The sequence below is a fragment of the Sciurus vulgaris genome (genome assembly GCF_902686455.1).
Source record: "Sciurus vulgaris genome assembly, chromosome: 4".
Classification (NCBI taxonomy): Eukaryota; Metazoa; Chordata; class Mammalia; order Rodentia; family Sciuridae; genus Sciurus; species Sciurus vulgaris.
Genome location: NC_136464.1, coordinates 34770141 through 34792889, shown reverse-complemented (window position 1 = coordinate 34792889; position 22749 = coordinate 34770141). Strand labels below are relative to the sequence as shown.

The 22749-nt window shown below is 38.2% G+C and overlaps 1 protein-coding gene across 1 annotated transcript in view; it reads left to right on the top strand.

The window, feature by feature from the left end:
• Window positions 1-22525, top strand: part of LOC306658894 (cytochrome P450 2C42-like) — a gene marked incomplete at both ends in the record, with an annotated part of 42477 nt that extends 19952 nt beyond the window's left edge. Inside the window, 4 exons of the mRNA XM_079136200.1 lie at window positions 9202-9343; window positions 12105-12292; window positions 20339-20480; window positions 22251-22525. Of these exons, the coding sequence (XP_078992326.1) occupies window positions 9202-9343; window positions 12105-12292; window positions 20339-20480; window positions 22251-22525 (747 nt within the window). The remainder of the gene's footprint in view (window positions 1-9201; window positions 9344-12104; window positions 12293-20338; window positions 20481-22250) is intronic.
• Window positions 22526-22749: the final 224 nt, after the last annotated feature.

Below are 22749 nucleotides of genomic sequence, written 5' to 3'. Positions count from 1 at the left end.
TTGAGCTCTTGAGCTTTAGATATCTTATTCAGGAAGTTGGTACCTGTGACAATATGCTAAAATCCTGACCTTATCTTTTCTTTTAGGTGTTGCAGAGTTTCTGGTCTAATGCTTCTCTCATTAATCCATTTTGAGTTTTCTTTTGTGGAGGGTGAGTGACAATAATTGAGTTTTAATCCTCTACATATCAATAACCAGTTTTCTCAGCATCTGTGGTTAAAAATATAATCTTTTCTCCAACATGTTTTTGGTGGTTTTGTCAAGTACCAGATGACCGTATCTATGTGGATTTGTCTCTGTATTGTTGGATTATATGCCTTCTTTTTTGCCATACTATGCTATTTTTATTACTAATACTCTGTAGTATGATTTGTAGTATGTATTGTGTTGCATCCAGAATTATTCTTATTGCTCATTATTACTTTGGATGTTCTGAGTCTTGTTAATTTTAGGACTGATTTTCCTAGTTCTGTGAATACAGAACTTTTTTATCTTGATCAAGATTACATTAAACCTAAATCTCATTTTTTCTATAATATCACCATTTAAATAATGTTAATTCTGCCTGCCCAAAAATATGGATAGTTTTTCCATCTTCTATGGTTCTCTTCAATTACTTTCTTTAGCATTCTATGATTTTCAGTGTAGAGATCTGCACTTCCTTGCTTAGATTATTTATTTATTTATTTATTATTGTAAACAAATGGGATACATGTTGTTTCTGTGTTTGTACATGGCGTAAAGGCATACCATTTGTGTAATCATAAATTTACATAGAATAATGTTGTTTGATTCATTCTGTTATTTTTTCCCCTTCCCCCACCCCTCCCACCCCTCTTTACCCTCTATACAGTACTTCCTTCCTCCATACTTGCCCCCCTCCCTAACGCTAACTCTAACCCTAACACTAACCCTTCCCTCCCCATTATGTGTCATCCTCCACTTATTACCGATATCATTCATCCTTTGGCTTTTTGAGATTGGCTTATCTCACTTAGCATGACATTCTCCAATTTCATCCATTTGCCTGCAAATGCCATAATTTTATCATTCTTTATGGCTGAGTAATATTCCATTGTATATATATACCACAGTTTCCACTCATCAATTGAAGGGCATCTAGGTTGGTTCCACAGTCTGGCTATTGTGAATTGAGCAGCTATGAACATTGATGTGGCTGTATCTCTGTAGTATGCTGATTTTAAGTCCTTTGGATATAGGCCAAGGAGTGGGATAGCTGGGTCAAATGGAGGGTCCATTCCAAGTTTTCTAAGGAATCTCCACACTGCTTTCCAGAGTGGCTGCACTAATTTGCAGCCCCACCAGCAATGTATGAGTGTACCTTTCTCCCCACATCCTCGCCAACACCTGTTGTTGCTCGTATTCTTGATAATCGCCATTCTAATTGGGGTGAGATGGAATCTTAGGGTGGTTTTGATTTGCATTTCTCTTATTACTAGAGATGTTGAACATTTTTCCATATGTCTGTTGATTGCTTGTAGATCTTCTTCTGTGAAGTGTCTATTCATTTCCTTAGCCCATTTGTTGACTGGATTATTTGAATTCTTGGAGTAGAGTTTTTTGAGTTCTTTATAGATTCTGGAAATTAGTGCTCTATCTGAAGTATGATTGGCAAAGATATTCTCCCACTCTGTAGGCTCTTTCTTCACATTGCTGATAGTTTCCTTTGCTGAGAGAAAGCTTTTCAGTTTGAATCTATCCCAGTGGTTGATTCTAGCTTTTATTTCTTGTGCTATGGGAGTCCTGTTAAGGAAGTCTGATCCTAGACCAACAAGGTGAAGATTAGGACCTACTTTTTCCTCTAGAATCTGCAGGGTCTCTGGTCTGATTCCGAGGTCCTTAATCCATTTTGAGTTTAGTTTCATGCATGGTGAGAGATATGGTTTTAGTTTCATTCTGTTGCATGTGGATTTCCAATTCTCCCACCACCATTTGTTGAAGAGGCTATCTTTTTTCCATTGCATATTTTTGGCACCTTTGTCTAGTATGAGAAAATTGTATTTATTTGGGTTTGTGTCTGTGTCTTCTATTCTGTACCATTGATCTACCTGTCTATTTTGGTATCAATACCATGCCGTTTTTGTTACTATTGCTTTGTAGTAGAGTTGAAGATCTGGTATTGCAATACACCCTGTTTCACTCTTCCTGCTAAGGATTTCTTTAGCTATTCTGGGTTTCTTATTCTTCCAGATGAATTTCATAATTGCTTGCTCTATTTCTGAAAGGTACGTCATTGGGATCTTAATTGGAATTGCATTGAATTTGTATAGCACTTTAGGTAGTATGGCCATTTTGACAATATTAATTCTTCCTATCCAAGAACATGGAAGATCTTTCCATCTTCTAAGGTGTTCTTTAATTTCTTTCTTTAGTGTACTGTAGTTCTCATTGTAGAGGTCTTTCACCTCTTTTGTGAGATTGATTCCCAAGTATTTTATTTTTTTCGAGGCTACTGTGAATGGGGTAGCTTTCCTAATTTCTCTGTCTGAAGCTTCATCACTTATGTATAAAAATGCGTTGGATTTATGGGCATTGATCTTGTAACCTGCTACTTTACTGAATTCACTTATGAGTTCTAAGAGTTTTCTAGGTGGAATTTCCAGGTTCCTCTAAATATATAATCATGTCATCAGCGAACAGGGATAGTTTGAGTTCTTCTTTTCCAATTCGTATCCCTTTAATTTCTTTGGTTTGTCTAATTGCTCTGGCCAGAGTCTCAAGAACGATGTTGAATAGAAGTGGTGAAAGAGGGCATCCCTGCCTTGTTCCAGTTTTTAGGGGGAATTCTTTCAGTTTTTCACCATTTAGCATGATATTAGCCATGGGCTTAGCATAAATGGCCTTTACAATGTTAAGGAATGTTCCCACTATCCCTATTTTTTCTACTGTTTTGAGCATGAATGGGGTGCTGTATTTTATCAAATGCTTTTTCTGCATCTATTGAAATAATCATGTGATTCTTGACTTTAAGTCTATTAATATGGTGAATTACATTTATTGATTTCCTGATGTTGAACCAACCTTGCATCCCTGGGATAAAACCCACTTGTTCATGGTGCACTATCTTTTTAATATGTTTTTGTATGCGATTTGCTAAAATTTTGTTGAGAATTTTTGCATTGATGCTCATTAAGGATATTGGTCTGAAATTTTCTTTCCTTGATGAGTCTCTGTCTGGTTTAGGTATCAGAGTGATATTGGCTTCATAGAATGAGTTTAGGAGGGTTCCCTCCGCTTCTATTTTATGGAATACTTTGAGAAGTATTGGAATGAGCTCTTCTTTAAAGGTTTTGTAGAACTCGGCTGAGAATCCATCTGGTCCCGGGCGTTTCTTTGTTGGTAGGCTTTTGATGACTTCTTCTATTTCAGTACTTGAAATTGGTCTATTTAAATTGTGTATGTCCTCCTCATTCAGTTTAGGCAATTCATATGTCTCTAGAAACCTGTTGATGTCTTCGAAATTTTCTATTTTGTTGGAGTATAGATTTTCAAAATAGCTTCTAATTATGTTTTGTATTTCAATCCTGTCTGTTGTGATATTTCCTTGTTCATTCCGAATTTTAGTGATTTGGGTTTTCTCTCGTCTTCTCTTTGTTAGTGTGGCTAAAGGTTTATCAATTTTGTTTATTTTTTCGAAGAACCAACTATTTATTTTGTCAATTTTTTGTATTGTTTCTTTTGTTTCACTTTCATTGATTTCAACTCTCAGTTTAACTATTTCCTGTCTTCTACTACTTTTGTTGCTGTTCTGTTCTTCTTTTTCTAGTGCTTTGAGCTATAGTGTTAGGTCGTTTATTTGTTGAGTTTTATTTCTTTTATTAAATGCGCTCCATGAAATAAATTTCCCTCTAAGTACTGCTTTCTTAGTGTCCCAGAGATTTTGATATGATGTTTCTTTGTTATCATTTACCTCTAATAATTTTTTCATTTCCTTCCTAATATCTTCTGTTATCCATTCATCATATAATAGCATATTGTTTAATATCCAGATGTTGGAATAGTTTCTGTGTTTTACTCTTTCATTTATTTCTAACTTCAATCCATTATGATCTGATAGAATACATGCTAGTGTCTCTATCTTCTTGTATTTGCTAACATTAGGTTTGTGGCATAATATATGGTCTATTTTAGAGAAGGATCCATGTGCTGCTGAGAAGAAAGTGTATTCGCTCTTGGTTGGATGGTATATTCTTTAAATGTTCGTTAAGTCTAAATTATTGATTGTGTTATTGAGATCTATGGTTTCTTTGTTCTATTTTTGTCTGGAAGATCTGTCCAGTGGTAAGAGAGGCATGTTAAAATCACCTAGTAATATTGTGTTATGGTCTATTTGGTTTCTGAAATTGTGAAGGATTTGTTTGACATACATGGATGAGCCACTGTTTGGGGCATAGATGTTTATGATTGTTATATCTTGCTGATTTATGCTTCCCTTAAGCAGTATGAAATGACCTTCTTTATCCCTTCTGACTAACTTTGGCTTGAAGTCCACATTATCGGAAATGAGGATGGATACTCCAGCTTTTTTGCTGAGTCCATGTGCATGGTATGTTTGTCCCCTTCCTTTCATCTTTAGTCTATGGGTATCTTTTTCTATGAGGTGAGTCTCTTGCAGGCAACATATTGTTGGATCTTTCTTTTTAATCCAGTCTGCCAGTCTATGTCTTTTGATTGATGAATTCAGGCCATTAACATTCAGGGTTATTATAGAGAAATGATTTGGTTTCCCCGTCATTTGGTTCATTTTAAAAATTTTATTTATTTATTTGTTTGACACAACTTGTTTCCTCCTTTATTTGACAATTCCTTTAGGATAATTCCTCCCTTTGCTGATTTGCTTCTTTGTTTTTCATCTCTTCCTCATGGAATATTTTGCTGAGAATGTTCTGTAATGCTGACTTTCTTTTTGTAAATTCTTTTAGCTTTTGTTTATCATGGAAGGATTTTATTTCATCGTCAAATTTGAAGGTAAGTTTTGCTGGGTATAAGATTCTTGGTTGGCATCCATTTTCTTTCAGGGCTTGAAAAATGTTGTTCCAGGCCCTTGTAGCTTTTAGGGTCTGGATTGAAAAATCTGCTGATATCCGTATTGGTTTCCCCCTGAATGTAATTTGGTTCTTTTCTCTCACAGCCTTTAAAATTCTGTCTTTATTTTGTATGTTAGGTATTTTCATTATAATGTGCCTTGGTGTGGGTCTGTTGTAATTTTGTGTATTTGGAGTCCTATAAGCCTCTTGAACTTGATTTTCCATTTCATTCTTCAGGTTTGGGAAATTTTCTGATATTATTTCATTGAATAGGTTGTTCATTCCTTTGGTTTGTTTCTCTAGGCCTTCCTCAATCCCAATAATTCATAAATTTGGCCTTTTCATGATATCCCATAGTTCTTGTAGATTCTGTTCATGATTTCTTACCATGTTCTCTGTTTGTTCAACTTTGTTTTCAAGGTTAAGTATTTTGTCTTCAATGTCTGAGGTTCTGTCTTCCAGGTGTTCTATCCTATTGGATATGCTTTCTATGGAGTTCTTAATTTGGTTTATTGTTTCCTTCATGTCAAGGACTGCTGTTTGGTTTTTTCAATATCTCTAACTCTTTATTGAAATGATCTTTTGCTTCCTGTATTTGCTCTTTTAACTGTTGATTGGTGCGATCATTCAATGCTTGCATTTGCTCTTTCATCTCATCGTTTGCTTCTCTGATCATTTTAATTATGTACATTCTGAACTCCTTTTCTGTCATTTCTTCTGCCATGCTGTCACTGGGTTTTATTGATGTAACATCTAGATTTGTTTGCAGCATTTTCTTTCCTTGTTTTCTCATATTGTTCAGGTATCAGAGGACCGGTGAGATATTGCAGATTTCCTCTATTGACTTACAATGTCCCTGAAGATTTCTATATATATCCCCCCTTAGCCTTCAGTAGCCTGAAGTCTTGGAGGAAGTTGATAATGCGGTGCTCCACAAGGAATCTGCCTCTCTAGGAGTGGTGGCCTTCAGGTGGGGTATAATCCTTGCTAGTGGGCAGAGGTGCCTCCACTTGTTGACCAATGGTCATCTAAAGGGGACCAAGGCTGCGGGCTGAGGCAAGGCATGTTTGGGCCTGAGTCTCTGGTTTTACCATCCTTGTGTGGAAACCTCACCCAGCAGGGAAGACTCACCCGGTGTGGAGGTGTCGCTGTTCAGTTCGCTCCTAGAGGTTCCCCTCAATTTACAGCTACCGCCTGGGCTGGGCTGCCTTCCTCTGAAAAGTTCCCAGGGGCCTGTCCCTACCTCCTGGACCTGGGAGCCTCACCCTTCGCAGATGAATCTCCTTAGGCTGCCCCTCCTCAGAGAATCTGCCCGCAGGCCTGGAACCTTCGTCCCGCCTTAAGCCTGTCTCTGTGCGGCTCTTCCACCAAGAAGTCTCCTAGATCCTGGGACCCTGCTCTGCACCTAATCGCCTGGCTATGCGGCCCCTCCTCTGAGCAGCCACCTGGGGCCCCGAACAATCGCTCTGAGTCCCAGAGACCCGCCACACGCCTCTTCCTCCAGACAGCCGCCCAGTATTCCAGTGCGGTCACTAGGAGTCCAAGAAACTCACTGCGTGCCTCCACCTCCCACCAACCACCCGTAGCCCTGGGCAATCAATCACTCCGAGTCGAAGTGACCCTCCCCGTTCCTCCTCCTTCTCCAGATAACCCCCCGGGTGTTCAGGATCGGTCGCTCTGAGTGGCTCTGAATCCCGTGACCCCCTGCACGGGTCCTCTGGGCACCGCCCGGAGCTCTGGTGTGGCCACTCAAGACCAAGCGACCCACCACGCTTCTCCTCCAGGGAGCCCCCCTGTGTTCAGGAGCGGTCGCTTTATGTCCAAACAACTCACCACTCGCCTTCTCCTCTGAGCAGCCGCCTGAAGCTCTAATGCTGTCACTGCGAGTCCAAACGACCCGCCGCGCTCCTCCTCCTCCTCCTCCTCCTCCTCAGGGCAGGCCCCGGTGTTCAGAAGCGGTTGTTCTGAGTCCAAACAGCTCACCGCGGGGCTTCTCCTCTGGCAACCGCCTGTAGCTCTGGTGCAGTCACTCCGAATCCAAGCGGCCACACTCCTCCTCCTCCTCCTCAGGGCAGGTCCCGGTGTCCTGAGTCCACACAGCTCTCCTCGCCACTCCTCCCCTGGGCAGCCGCCGGAGCCCCAGTGGTTGCTCTGAGTCCCAGCGCTGTGGGGAGCGGCCTCCTTTACTGCGCTCCCAGCTGTCCGAGTTCACTGCTCCGGCGGGGGTAGGGGCGTCTCGCCGGCAGCTCTACTTCACAAAGTTTCCTGCGTTCCGGGACCACCGTCCCATCCGGGATGCCCCCCCAGGGGGTGAGAGTCACCCGGCTGCTTTGAGTTGGTCCCAAGTGTCTCAATATCTCCTCTTTTGAATCCTGAGTCCTGGAGCAACAAAAATGCAGCCACCCTCTAGGCCGCCATCTTCTTAGATTTATTCTTAACTCAATTTGAGTTTTTGAGGTCATTTTGAATGGAATTGTTTCCTGAATTCTTTCTCAGAAGATTTATTATTAGAGTACAGGAAGTCCATTGATTTTTGCTTGTTGATCTTTTATCCTGCTATATTCATGATTTTTAAAAAGTCACTTCTACACGTCTTGTTTTTTTTTTTTGGTGATTTTGTTTTTGTTGTTTTATTTTATATTATTTTTAGATGGGATGTACTTCTAAGTATCAGATCATGTCATCTGAGTTTGTTTTCTGCTCAGATGTGACTGTGTTAAACAATGATGTCTGCTTTTCCCAAACTTGGTGAGAGAGATTCATTTGTCTCTTGGAGGGGAGCTTCCCTCACCCAGTGAGCCACCACTCACTAATGCTGCACCTGTCTGTTGCTTTTATTCATTCTCTTTTTCTAGAAAACATGACATTTTTGATATTCACCTGTCTGCTAGCTCTATGAAAATTTCCCACAGTCTTCCTGCTTGAGATTTTCTGTGTAGAACTGATGTTTTCATTGATGCAAAAGGAACTACTACAATATTGTGGGTTCCTCTGGTCTTCTATTTTACTTATTTTCAGTAGTTTGATTTAGCTATACTGAATGTTTTACTCCGTGCCATGGAATATGCTCCTATTTGAATCTTCTTGGAAATTTTGATTGACATTCTCAGAAAACTAGGTAAAATCAATGTTACCTTGTCCAGAAATTATATGCCTAATGTGATAGCTGACTCTCTAAATGTTGATTATATATTATTGAATATCCTGTAAGCCCACCTGGATATTTTATAAGCCAAGTTACCTGACACCTCACATCTGGAGTACATTCTGCCTTTGTAATTCATTCTCTTTTTGATTGTTTTATACCATATTAGCTTTTGTACATTTTCCAATTCTTAATGAATGTGTGGGAAATCTTGAGCCCAAGTGAATCATCATCAGAAGAAATGTGGATATTCTTGATTGGTTATTTTATCTTTCATGATATAGCCCTAATTTACCAATTTACCTCTTGCTATCAAACATGATCATCTTTACCTACAAGTTGGAGAATACTCATTTGCCAGTGTTTCGGGTAGTGAATTTATTCATCTTACATGCAAGGAAGTTTTGTGGTGGTCTATACTATGGTTGGTACAATAGCCCAGAAACCTTGGAGACTCAGGTGCCTTCCATTATCATTCCACCATATCTTATAATTGAATTTAAATAGTGCCCCTCAAAACTCATAATGAAAGTTGGTTCACAATGTAACAGTGTTGATAGGTTGCTGGGACAAAATAAACCTGTATTCTTTACAAACCACCCACATTTTGGTAGTCTGTTGTGGCAACAGAAAATGAACTAAAACATTATACTTAATATACTAGTTTTTATCTTCATGCTTAAGTGTTGCAATGTCAAATATATTTTTGTCTTAACTCCATTATGTGTCTATATTTTACATAGAATGAAGGGAAGAGAAATACTTTGCATTTCCTTCCTATTTGCGAAAAGTATGGGGAACAGAATCTTTAGGCAAGAATGGGCAAGAGAGTAAGAAATGGACATTTGGTCAATTAATGTGCAGTTTAGCATACTACACAGACTCTTTTGATAATTTTATTCTTTTGTTTTTATGTTGGCTTATGTTTATAACCAGCTGATTTCTTTTGAAAATATTATAATTAAATGCTAAATGAATTGTGAAATAAGTGCATTGAATTATTCCTAGGAAAAGGATAATCTACAGACTGAATTTACCATTGAAGCCTTAGTAAATCTTGTGAATGACCTGTTTGGAGCTGGGACAGAGACAATAAGCACCACTCTGAGATATGGACTCCTTCACCTATTGAAGAACCCAGAGGTCACAGGCATGACTGCTGATGGTGAGCAGGGTGAATTTCACAACAGAAATATGGGAAGACACTGCTAGTGCCCTCATCTATTTCTCTGAAATAAGTGTCCATACTGAAATTTCTGTGCTTCTAGTTATATTTGTCCAAATTTAGTGAAGGGATATGAATAGAAAACATGGCACAGTAGGGGACAGTACAGAGAAGTGAAGGACAGCATGGGCAGTAGCAAAGCAGTGGAGCTCTGTTCATGTCTGGATTCCACTGGGAAGTGATCTGCAGCATGCAACAGCCAGCATGAGTCAGTCTAACACTGCATATTAGTCTTTCCAAGGAAAAGCCACTTGGAATATTAGATGTGTTCTTGCAAGATTTCTGTGGAAGTCTTTCCTTTTTCTGAAAATATGCTGTAGTGCTAGACAGGGAGAATTAAAATTCTTGATGGGAGTGTAAATATAAACTTTAGAAATTTAATGAGGTTGCAGTTGTGTTACTAGTGTCTGAAAAGTTTTCTAAAAGGTTAGAAAAATAACCTTTTTTTTTCAGTGTTGCTACTTAGAAGATATGACTAAAGGTACTTTATATTTCAGAAGTATGTTTTTATTAAGTTTATTTTTCACACAGTTTAGGAATGAATATTTAAAGAGTGCCAATAATGCATAGCAGAATAGAAGCAAATACCATCGTTTCCTGTTTCAGGACTCCATCAAAATTATAATATTGTAATTACAAGTGAGAATTACTCTTGTTAAGGTGTGAGAAGATGAGTAAAGGAAGGGGTCAACAAAACTTCAACAAATTTCTGAAACACAGAATCAGAAAGAAGGGACAGAACTCTGCAGAGAGCATAAGCTGTAACATATATGTCAGAAGTTTCATTAGTGTGGAAAAGTCAATCTGAGTACCAAATATAATCCATGAAGTTCAAGATTTAGAAGCCCCATATGTCAATCAAGTTAGGGGAAATTGAGGCATTACATAGGAGCCCCTCTGTGCTCAGGTGCCCTCTACAACTCCTTTGAGCAGTTAAGTGTTTTCCTTTCATAGGATGAGAGATTTACTTTCTAGAGGAACTGAAGCTAAGAGGTTGTGCAATCAATTTTAGAACATCAAAGTAAAGTTAAAAATCACATAAACTTTCAGAATTAAATTCTGTCTTGTATAAGGAATTATGAATCAGAAGGGCATCAGAGTTCTAAAGAGTGACAGTTGTTTTGTGTGTTAATGAAAAATATAAGAGCCAGTTGTGTTGGCACAAGCTTATAATTCCAGGTATTTGGAGGTTGAAGCAGGAAGTTTAGGCAAATTCAAGGCTAGCCAGGCCAGCCTGTCTCAAAATAAAGAAAAAGTGCTGTGGTGGTGGCTCAGAGGTAGAGGGCCTCTGGGTCAGTCCCCAGGACAAACAAGAGGAAACAAAATACAAAAACAAAACCCCCCACCCAAACCAACCAACCAACCAACCAACAAACCCAAAAGAACACCGAAACAAAAATCAACAAAAAGAAAGGAAACATGTTTGTAGATCCATGTTTGCTTCAAAATTTATTCCTCTTTTTCACTCTCACAGGAATATTTTAGAACATATGCTCCATCCAAATATTTAAAATCAAGGCAGAAGCAGTCACAGGTTCCAGAACTGAGGGGACCTTAGATATAAAGTTGGTTTTTGAGGGGAGGCTTCTGGGCAGCAGGCCTAGGAAACAACCAATTGTCCATATTATATAGACAAAGCTGATGTGATGGAAGATCAGGAAAATAGGAGAGTCTGAAGTTTAAAATTTAGAAAATCATTACTAAGAGTTTGAAACGTTAACATAACGATTTGGATAGAATATAAAACAAGAAACTGGAAAATTAGAATTTGGAATACGTTGTTGAAATATAAGTTAAGCATATGCAATTAACAAAACATAAATATAGTTCCCTTACCAGTGAACACTGTTTATGAGGTTATAAGGGTGTAAATAAAATATATTAATATAATCAAAAATGGTGAGCAATATAAATTGGAATAAAGAGGGAAAGTATGTGAGGGGTGTGGGTGTGCATATTTATTCATGGTATGTATTTTGCATGGAGTAGAGACAGATCTTAATCTTTCTTACCAGTCTGTCATTAGAAATTTTGTAAAATTGGATAAATCAAGAAACCAAGATAGAATATTATTTAGAAATATAAACATTTTAGAAGAAACTACTTGAATGATTCAAAAAGACTATATAAGGTATGAGGAATCGAAAAGGATTCCAATGAAAACCACAAACACTTCTATAAAAACACAAAAACACACATACATGCATACAAATAGATTTATTAGAATTTAATTTTATAATCATATTTTATTTTGGCATAAAACTAATGCTTATACATGTTTTGCTTTTGGCAATGATAATGAATTATGAGATAACCTGATATTTTGAAACATTTTATCATTTATATTTATATTTGATATATGCTAGAAAGTTAAACTCATATAAATTTGTAGGTATGTTTTAATACTTAAAGTGTAGGAGAGTCATAAATGTATATGAATCATACATTTATGTATACACATGTATTTATGTATGTGTATCAGTATTTGTTGATAGATCTTGATAAATAGATATAAATAGATAATATAGCATCATGGTGATCTTTTTATTGTCCGGAAGTACTTATTGCATATATGTCATATTTCTAATAACGTTTGGATACACCCATGTTGCTTCACATAACTCTGAATTATTTTAAGAAATATACTATTTTTTCTTTTTCATTAGTCTTATTTATATCTTATCAGAAAAATTCCAGGAAGAGATTGACCGTGTCATTGGCAGACACCGCAGCCCCTGCATGCAGGACAAGAGCAGTATGCCTTATACAGAGGCTGTCCTGCATGAGATCCAGAGATACATTGACCTCATCCCAACCAATCTGCCCCATGCAGTGAATTGTGACAGTAAATTCAGAAGCTACTTCATCCCTAAGGTAAGATTGTTTTTCTCACATTGAAGTCCACAAATTAGCATTATGATCCCAATCCTCTGCCAACCCAAGGGAGAGAAGTACAAAACTCATCCAATGAAGCACCTTGATGACCTCAGTGCAGGACAGACTAGGTCATGAAGTTCCATAACTGTTCCTGATATTCAGCAGTGTGAATTTTCCATATTTGTTCTGCTCCTTCAAGATATTTTTTTTCTACTCTCAGCTCTTTCTATTTACAATTGAATTTTGGAATCAGTTTGTTAATTTCCAAAAACACTCTCCTGGGATATTTTTCAGCATAATATTAAATCTATAGATCATCTTGGAAAGAATTGACATTTTAATATGGTAAATATTTCAGTTAACAATATAGTATATGCTCTCATTCTTTTTGTATTTTCTTTTTTTTCTGATAATGTTTTGATTTCAATGGAGTTATTTCATACTTTCAGAGTAATTTTTAAATTTTTTGTATTAATATATATATATTTGGTGCTGGGTATTGAACCCAGCGCCTCCTGCATGCAAGGCAAGTACTCTACCAACTGAGCTATATCCACATCCCTGAAAGATTTTAATTAGTTAATTAATGTTGAAAGCTAATATAAATGTTACAGTTTGACTAATGCCTTTTCCAATGTGATGTTCCAGGCATTTGGATATGTTGCTAGTTCTATTTTAATAACTTTATATCTATAATTCTTAGTAACTTTTTAAATCATTGCTAATAATTTGTGTTTAGATCCATTTGAGATTTCTTATGTACCTTATCCTGCTATCTTGTTAGTATTTGTTTTATTTATTATTTTCCATTCCTAGTGACCTTGATTTCTGTTTCTTATGCTATTGCACTGTCTGGGATTGCCAGAGAGTGTTGAGTGGAAGTGGTGCATCAAGCATTTGTTTAATTGTTTTTAACCCTAGCAGGAGGTAAAGGTTTAGCATCATACTATTGAGTGTGATGTTTTATGTTCTTTTTGACAGATATTCTTGACCAGATTAGGGAAGTTTTCCTTTTCATATTTGTGTTTGATGTTTTCTTATACTATATCATTTTTTAGGGAGTAACGTACAGTTCTATCAAATAGATTCTCTGCATCCATTGATTACGTGTTGATGGTCATGTATTCTGTTCTCTTCTCCACTAAATACACATATTGTAAATAAAGACATACAGCAGTATTTGATCTTCTCAATTTTGATAAAGGCTTTTTCTCTTCCCATAATTTTTATCAGTGCATTATTGTTGTGATGTGATTTGTTGTCACATACATACGCATTCACATTAAATAATAATATAATTTGGCCAAATAGCTCCCCAGCATTTTTATTAATATTTTTCACTGATTTTTCTCTGAATTTTCCTCTTGATACTTCGTCATATTTCTCTCAAATAATGCTGACCTCATAAAATAAGAGAGACTGTATTTCCTTCCTTGAGAGGACCTATTATCTTTCTATCCTCCCAATCTATTTCTTTGTTGTATCTGTTGACAAAAGTCAGGTTACCAGTCTTTATTATTCTTATTTTTTAATTAAAAATCATAAATTTACATAGGGTAATGTTGTTTCATTCATTCTGTTATTTTCTTCCTTCCCCCCCACCCCTACCACCCCTCTTTTCCCTCTATACAGTCCTTCCTTCCTTCATCCTTACCACCCTCCTTATCCCTAACCCTAAACCTAACCCTAACTCTAACACTAACACCTCCTAACCCCCATTATATGACCTCATCCGATTATCAGCGAGATCATTCGTCCTTTAGTTTTTTGAGATTGGCTTATCTCACTTAGCATGATATTCTCCAATTTCATCCATTTGCCTGCAAATGCCATAATTTTATCATTCATCATGGCTGAGTAATATTCCATTGTATATATATATGCCACAGTTTCTTTATCCATTCATCAACTGAAGGGCATCTAGGTTGATTCCACAATCTGGCTATGGTGAATTGAGCAGGTATGAACATTGATGTGGCTGTATCTCTGTAGTATGCTGATTTTAAGTCCTTTGGGTATAGGCCAAGGAGTGGGATAGCTGGGTCAAATGGTGATTACATTCCAAGCTTTCTGAGGAATCTCCACATTGCTTTAAACAGGGGTTGCACTAATTTGCAACCCACCAGCAATATATGAGTGTACCATTTTCTCCACATCCTCGCCAACACCTATTGTTGCTTGTGTTCTTGATAATCGACATTCTAACTGGGATGAGATGAAATCTTAGGATAGTTTGATTTGCATTTCTCTTATTACTAGAGATGTTGAACATTTTTTCATGTCTGTTGATTGCTTGTACATCTTCTTCTGTGAAGTGTCTGTTCATTTCCTTAGCCCATTTGTTGATTGGATTATTTGTATTCATGGTGTAGAGTTTTTTGAGTTCTTTATAGATTCTGGAAATTAGTGCTCTATCTGAAGTATGAGAGTCAAAGATATTCTCCCACTCTGTAGGCTCTCTCCTCACATTGCTGATAGTTTCCTTTGCTGAGAGAAAGCTTTTTAGTTTGAATCTATCCCAGTGGTTGATTCTTGCTTTTATTTCTTGTGCTATGGGTGTCCTGTTGAGGAAGTCTCTTCCTAAGCCCACGTGTTGAAGAACTGGACCTACTTTTTCTTCTATAATTTGCAGGGTCTCTGGTCTGATTCCATGGACATTAATCCATTTTGAGTTTAGTTTCATGCATGGTGAGAGATATGGGTTTAGTTTCATTCTGTTTCATATGGATTTCCGATTCTCCCAGCACCATTTGTTGAAGAGGCTATCTTTTCTCCGTTGCATATTTTTGGCCCCTTTGTCTAGTATGAGAAAATTGTATTTATTTGGGTTTGTGTCCGTGTCTTCTATTCTGTACCATTGATCTACCTTTCTATTTTAGTACCAATACCATGCTATTTTTGTTACTATTGTTTTGTAGTAGAGTTGAAGATCTGGTACGTCAGTGGGATTTTAATTGTAATTGCATTGAATCTGTATAGCACTTTAGGTAGTATGGCCATTTTGACAATATTAATTCTTCCTATCCAAGAACATGGGAGATCTTTCCATCTTCTAAGGTTTTCTTTAATTTCATTCTTTAGTGTACTGTAGTTCTCATTGTAGAGGTCTTTCACCTCTTTTGTGAGATTGATTCCCAAGTATTTTATTTTTTTCGAGGCTATTGTGAATGTGGTAGTTTTCCTGATTGTTCTTTCCAAAGATTCATCACTTATGTATAAAAATGCATTAGATTTATATGCATTGATCTTATATCCCGCTACTTTACTGAATTCACTTATGAGTTCTAAAAGTTTTCTAGTGGAATTTCCTGGTTCCTCTAAGTAAATAATCACATCATCAGCAAATAGGAATAGTTTGAGTTCTTCCTTTCCTGATCATTTTAATTATGTACATTCTGAACTCCTTTTCTGTCATTTCTTCTGCCATGCTCTCATTGGATTTTATTCATGTAACATCTAGATTTGTTTGTGGCATTTTCTTCCTTTGTTTTCTCATGTTGTTCAGGTATCAGTGGACTGCTGAGATATTGCAGATTTCCTTTATTGACTTATAATGTTCCTGAAGATTTCTATTATATCCTCTCTTAGCCTTCAGTAGGCTGAAGTCTTGGAGGAAGTTGATAATGCAGTGCTCCACAAGGAAGCTGCCTCTCTAGGGGTGGTGGCCTTCAGGTGGGGTATATTCCCTGCTAGTGGGCAGAGGTGCCTCCACTTGTTGACCAATGGTCATCCAAAGGGGAACTAGGCTGTGGGCTGAGGCAAGGCCTGTTTGGGCCTAAGTCTCTGGTTTTACGGTCCTTGTGGGAAAACCTCACCTGTCAGGGAAGACTCACCTGGTACGGAGGTCTCGCTGGTCAGTTTCCCTCCTAGATGTTCCCTTAAATCTACAGCTACCGCCTGGGCTGGGCTGCCTTCCTCTGCAACGTTCCCAGGGGCCTGGACCTACCTCCTGGGCCTGGGATCCTCACCCTTCGCAGACGAGTCTCCTTAAGCTGCCTCTCCTCAGAGAATCTGCCTGTAGTCCTGGAACTTTCGCTCTGCCCCTAAGAGTGTCTCTGTGGGGCTCTTTCACCAAGAAGCTTCCTAGGTCCTGGGACCCTGCTCTGCACCTAATCGCCTGGCTATGCGGCCCCTCCTGTGAGCAGCCACCTGGGGCCCCGTACAATCGCTCTGAGTCCCAGAGACCTGCCGCACGCCTCTTCCTCCAGACAGCCACCCAGTATTCCGGTGCGGTCGCTAGGAGTCCAAGCAACTCACTGCATGCCTCCTCCTCCCGCCAACTGCCCATAGCCCTGGGAAGTCACTCCGAGTCCAAGTGACCCACCCTGTTCCTCCTCCTCCTCTAGGTAGCCCCCCCGGGTATTCAGGAGTGGTCACTCTGAGTCCATGTGACTTGCTGCATGCCTCCTCCGGGCAGCTACCCGGAGCTCTGGTGTGGCCACTTGAGACCAAGCAACTCACCACGCGCCTCCTGCAGGCAGCCCCCGCAGTGTTCAGGAGTGGTCGCTTTGAGTCCAAACAACTCACCACTCGCCTCCTCCTCTGAACAGCCGCCTGGAGCTCCAACACAGTCACTGCGAGTCCAAGCGATGTGCCGCACTCCTCCTCCTCCTTCTCCTCCTCCTACTCCTCCGGGCAGGCCCTGGTGTTCACGAACCGTCGTTTTAAGTCCAGACAGCTCACCACAAAACTCCTCGTCTGGCAACTGCCCATAGCTCTGGTATAGTCACTCCGAATCCAAGCGGCCACTCTCCTACTCCTCCTCCTGCGGGCAGGCCCCGGTGTTCAGGGGTGGTCACTCTGAGTCCAAACAGCTCTCCTTGTAGCCCCTCCTCTGGGCCGCCACCTGAAGCCCCAGTGGTTGCTCCGAATCCAACACTGTGCTGAGCGGCCTCCTCTATGATGCTCCCAGTTGTCCGAGTTCACTGCTCCAGCGGGGGGAGGGGTGTCTCGCCGGGCAGCTCTACTTCACAAAGGTCCCTGCATTCCAGGACTACCGCCCCATCCGGGACTCCTTCCCAACGGAAGAGACTCACCCGGCTGCTTTGAGTTGGTCCCAAATCTCTCAATATCTCCTTTTTTGAATCCTGAGTCCTGGAGCAACATGAAATGCAGCCACCCTCTAGTCCGCCATCTTGAAAACCTCCGGCAACAATGGTTTCTGAAGAGTCCAAATTGTGTTCTGAGGTAAAGTGAGAGGAAAACTTAATTTTCACCATATATTCATTTTGATACAGTTCCTTATTCTATATTCTTATTTATTTGTGCTTTTATGTTATACATGACAGTAGAATGTATTTTGGATGCTTTTCAACAGAAGAACGGATAAAGAAAATGTGGCATAGAAATGCAATGGAATATTACTCAACTTTGTTCTATTTTTGGTGGAGTTATAAATGATTCAATGTAAAATAAATTTCCTCATTTTCTTTTTTTGCCCTGGTTGTGATCAAACCCAGGGTCTTGTGCATGCTATACAAGCACTCTACCACTAAGCTACATCCCCAACCTCCCACTGAATCTCTTATGTATACAGTCCAATGAGTTGCAACAAATATATGCACTGCTGCAGCCACAGAAAAATTAAAATATAAAATATTGCTGGACATTAGAGTCCATGCTACTCAGGAGACTTCAGCAGGAGGATAGCTTGTTTCCACAAGTTTGAAAACAGCCTAAGAATCACAGAGAGATACTTTGTCTATGGATATCATATTTCCATCACTCCATAAAGTTTCTTCATCCTCTGATGACAGACAATCATACTTCCTCATGTCTAGGCCCTGGTTACCACTAGGGCATATCATTTTCATCCAAATTTCTGTACTGATTTCTGTACCTATGGTTCTGATTTATCAAGAAAGTCGTACAATAGAATATGATATAGAACAATACATAATAAAATTATTTTTCTCTGGCTTTTTTACCTTCATTTATTCTTTCTCTAATACTCTTCTTATTGATCCAAATTTTTAAATCTTTTTATTGGCATATAATAATTGTACAGAATAATATGTTTCATTGTGGCCAAATGATACTTGCACATAAAATAATTTGATCAGTTTCATTCCCCAGTATATTCCTGTGCCCTCCCCTCCCCTCTTCCTCCTCCTAATCCCCTCCCTATACTTCACTGTTCTCCCTTATATTGTCATGTTTCTGTTTTCTTAGTATAGAAGAATGAATTTTAGATTCATTTTCATTTACATGTATTAGTAGTTCATTCCCTTTTATTGCTAAATAGTATTCCATTACAAAAAATACCTTAAATTTTTTATTCACTCATAAGGAGTTAGACAATTTTGGTTGTTTCTGGTTTTTGGTTTTTAAAATATAAGCAATATGAACACTTGTGTAAAAATGTGAAGTTTATTATATTTTCATATCTTTTAAGTAATTACCTAAGACCAATAATATTGCATAATTTTTTAACTTTATGATAAACTGACAGAATCAGTTTTTCTTTTATAATTTGCCCTTTATTTTGTAAGTAAAAATTATTTGACAGCTCAAATTGCACAATTGGCTATTACATGTTTCCATGAATTCTAATAGTTTTAGCTCCTACAATTAAATTGGTGATTGATTTCAAGTTAAATATTTGTGTCTTAGAGTAAATGATCATGTAATTGTTTCATTTCTTTTCCTTTCTTTTCTTGAGACAAGATTTCTCTATGTTTCATTGTTTGACTCCAAAATCATGACTTCAAGCAATCATTAGGCCTTCGTCTCCTTAGCATCTAGGGCTATAAGCACATGCCACCATGCCCAGTCTACTTTTTTCTCTATAAAAAGTGTTGAATTCATACAATTTTTGCAATTATATCTATCTTTCCAACCTCAAGAAACATCTGTAATCCTAGGATCCACTGCATAATTAAATACACCCCTCTATTTAACTAAGTACATAAAGTCAGCATACTAAAGTGATACATGCATATCCATGTTAATAGCAGCAATGTTCACAACAGTCAATACATGAACCAGCTTGGATATCCATCAACAGATGAAAGAATAAAGAAATATGGTACATATGCACAATGGAGTTTTATTCAACCATAAAAATGAAATTATGTCATTTACAGGAAAAGAGATGGAAGTTGAGAGCAAGTATGTCAAGCAAAATAAATCAAACTCAGAAAGCCAAGGTACACATGCTTACTGTTATATGTAGAAATTAGGGGGAAAAAAGGAAAAAGAAATCAGAGGGAAGTTTCATTGAAACTGAATAAAAATCAGTGGAGAAGACAAAGGAACCAGGGGTAGTTTAGAGTGAAAAAAAAGGGGAAGAACAAGGAAATGATACTGACCAAATTATAGTGTTATATTATGTGCAAATATGAATGTAAAACAAAAAATCACAGTATTATGTATAATTGTAAAGTATGATTAAAATGTAGAAAAATAAACATTTTCACATACTGATTTTAAAGAAATATGAAACATTTATAAAACTATGGCCCTTTTATGATTATCAAGAAATTTTAGAAAATTATAATTTTTTCAATATTTATCATCCATTTTGTATTTTGGGGAACATAGGATTCATCTAAAAAAATGAGAGATCTGCACAGTTCTAAGAAAACTCAAATTTTGTGATAATGTTAAATACATTAAGTTGGTTTTGCTGTACTTTTTATTATCTCAGAAAGGTCTTATAAAAAATATACTGGATATTTAAAAATCCACAGACCCATTTTGAAGCAGAATCCTATAACGACATGTGAAAACTGAAGTGATAAAATACAGCATTGATTAGGAGCAGACATCAGCATCCAAACATGATGAGTAGAAAAGAAAGTTTGGAGCTCAAGTACTCAAGAACTCCCTATGTCAAATGCTACTGGGGGCATTTTAACAATGTCCTAGTCACTGGCCTTACACTTGTATTTTATTATTTGATTGGCTAACTGGAAATATCACAGCTCTTCTTTGGAAAAGGGTTTCTTATCTGTAGATCATAATGGGACTAAGTATATTCAACATTTTCTGTAGCTCTACGACATCTTTACAACTCGGTTTATCTATTTCTGCTCATTGCAGGGAACAATCATAATAACATCACTGACATCTGTGCTGCATGACAGCAAAGAATTCCCCAACCCAGAGAAATTTGACCCAGGCCATTTCCTGGATAAGAATGGAAAATTCAAGAAGAGTGCCTACTTCATACCTTTCTCAACAGGTAATAGAAATTTATTTCCACTGGGAATTCAGTGGGCCAGACACCTTCATGGGATCAGTTAAACCTGCATAATGGTCATTTTGGAGCTGGTAGAAATGTTCTTTGCACATGATCAAGAGCAACACTCCCAGTGCCCATACACTGTCCCAAGATCAGGCTACAACATCAGTCTGCTTAATGAATCATGGTGTCAATTGACCTAGTTCTTCCAAAGTAAGAAAGGTAGTGAGAGGGTCCATAGAGTCATGCCTCAAAATACAACACTGTGCTCCCAGAACACTTCTCAGAAGATGAAATTCATCTCTACTGTTCTCATCTTCCCTGTGAAAAGTATCAAATTCCATAACTTTGGTGAGTACCTTCCATATTTTGCCTCCATGGTAAGTATCCCCAGCACGGAATAGGGCAGCAGAAGTGTCCCAATTAACCAAGCAGATTGAAAAAGAGATTGTTTTAATCCAATATGACTAGTCTTGTGACATAGAAGAAAGGATTGGCTGTTCATGATGGCAGAGGGAGAAAATGCCTGCTGCCTGTTCTCTCATACCACATAGTGAGGGATAAAAAGGATTGAGTGACATTCAAATAGAACAAAGGACACTAGAGCTCCCTTATAAGAGGCAAAGAAAAATAAATGAAGAGAGGCAGGGCATTTTTACAGAGGCCATTGACCATAGGAGTAGGATATTTGCTTCTGGTTAAGGATGCCAGAGCCTTCTGACTGGTGAATGATGGTCAGCAAACCTTGTGAGTGGGGAACACTATCCTTTTAGGACACCAGAGCACCCTAATCTCCCTACATTCTTAATTGTTGGGACACAGGGCCCTCAAACCTAGGGTGTGCTTAATCTCTAGTATATCTTGGCCCAAATTTATTCTTTGTCTCTTCAGGCTTGCTTTTAGGTTTTGCACTATAGATACTCATATGACAAAGATTAGCCCCACCTTATGGAACTCCTATTTCAGAAGGTTAGACAAATCATGAGTAATGATTTAAATAATAAAAGCTTCACTGCTGAGTAAGACCAAAGAGGATAAGACTCTAGATCCTGGTGGAATCACAAACAGTGTTAAAGAAAATAACATTTGATCTAGGATCTGAGAGAAGTATGAAGTGGATCCTGGGCAAAAGGAACAGATGAGATAAAGCTTGAAACTGTATTCTATTTTTCTAGCTGATGAGACTCATCGGATCAGATGAATGGGCGGAATGATCATGGAAATCAGATTGGGAACAGGGAACACAAGTAATCAGTGTGTGTTTCTGGAGAAAAATTGGTGGAAACATGAAATGTGAAAACAACAGTTTTAATGTGTGTATGGTTAATTTATTTCTTGGAATAGAGCTCATGCTCAATAAATATTGATGGAATGAACAGTAATATTAAATTATTTGGTGGATAACAGGTGTGTCCTTTCTATCTAATCAGCTGTCCTTTATATTTACTCATTTAAAAATTTTTTAGTTGTAGATGGACACAATAACTTTAATTTTTATTGATTAATTTTTTTTATTTTTATGTCGTGCTGAGGATCCAACCCAGTATCTCACATGAACTAGGTAACTACTATTAGGCTACAATACCTGCCTTATATTTATTCTTGGCCCATCCATCCATCCATCCATCCATCCGTCCATCCATCCATCCATCCCTCCAATAATTCATGAATAGTGACTATGTTTTTCTTGTACCCACTCAGAAATATACTGTGGAAGGAATTTACTCTCTCTCACTTTTTTTTCTTTCTTTTTTTCTTACTTTCATTCAGGAAAACGGGTTTGTGCAGGAGAAGGTCTGACCCGCATGGAACTGTTCTTATTCCTGACCACCATCTTACAGAACTTTCACCTGAAATCTGTGGTGGACACAAAGGATCTTGATACCACCCCAGTTTCCAGGGGGCTTGTCTCAGTGCCACCTGCATACCAGATCTGCTTTATTCCTGTCGGAAGAAGAGCAGTCATTTTTGGCTGTTGTGGTGTCATCTGGATTTTCCTCTTTTCGGCATGCTTCACCTCCTTCTCTGTCAGGTGTCTCCTCTGACCTCCTTCTCTCCACACTATTCCTTTGAAATCCAGTGAACATCCAACCCCACTGTAGAGAGTGTCCCCAGTTTTCATCAATGTGTGCTTCCTGTTTCCTTAATCCAACGCTTGCATTAGACATTCTGTATTTTAAAACATTGGTGGCTTTTCACTATACCATCACTTTAAACCAAGAAGAATCTGGAGGACATTATGACAAGTGCAATAAGTCATGCAAGGCAA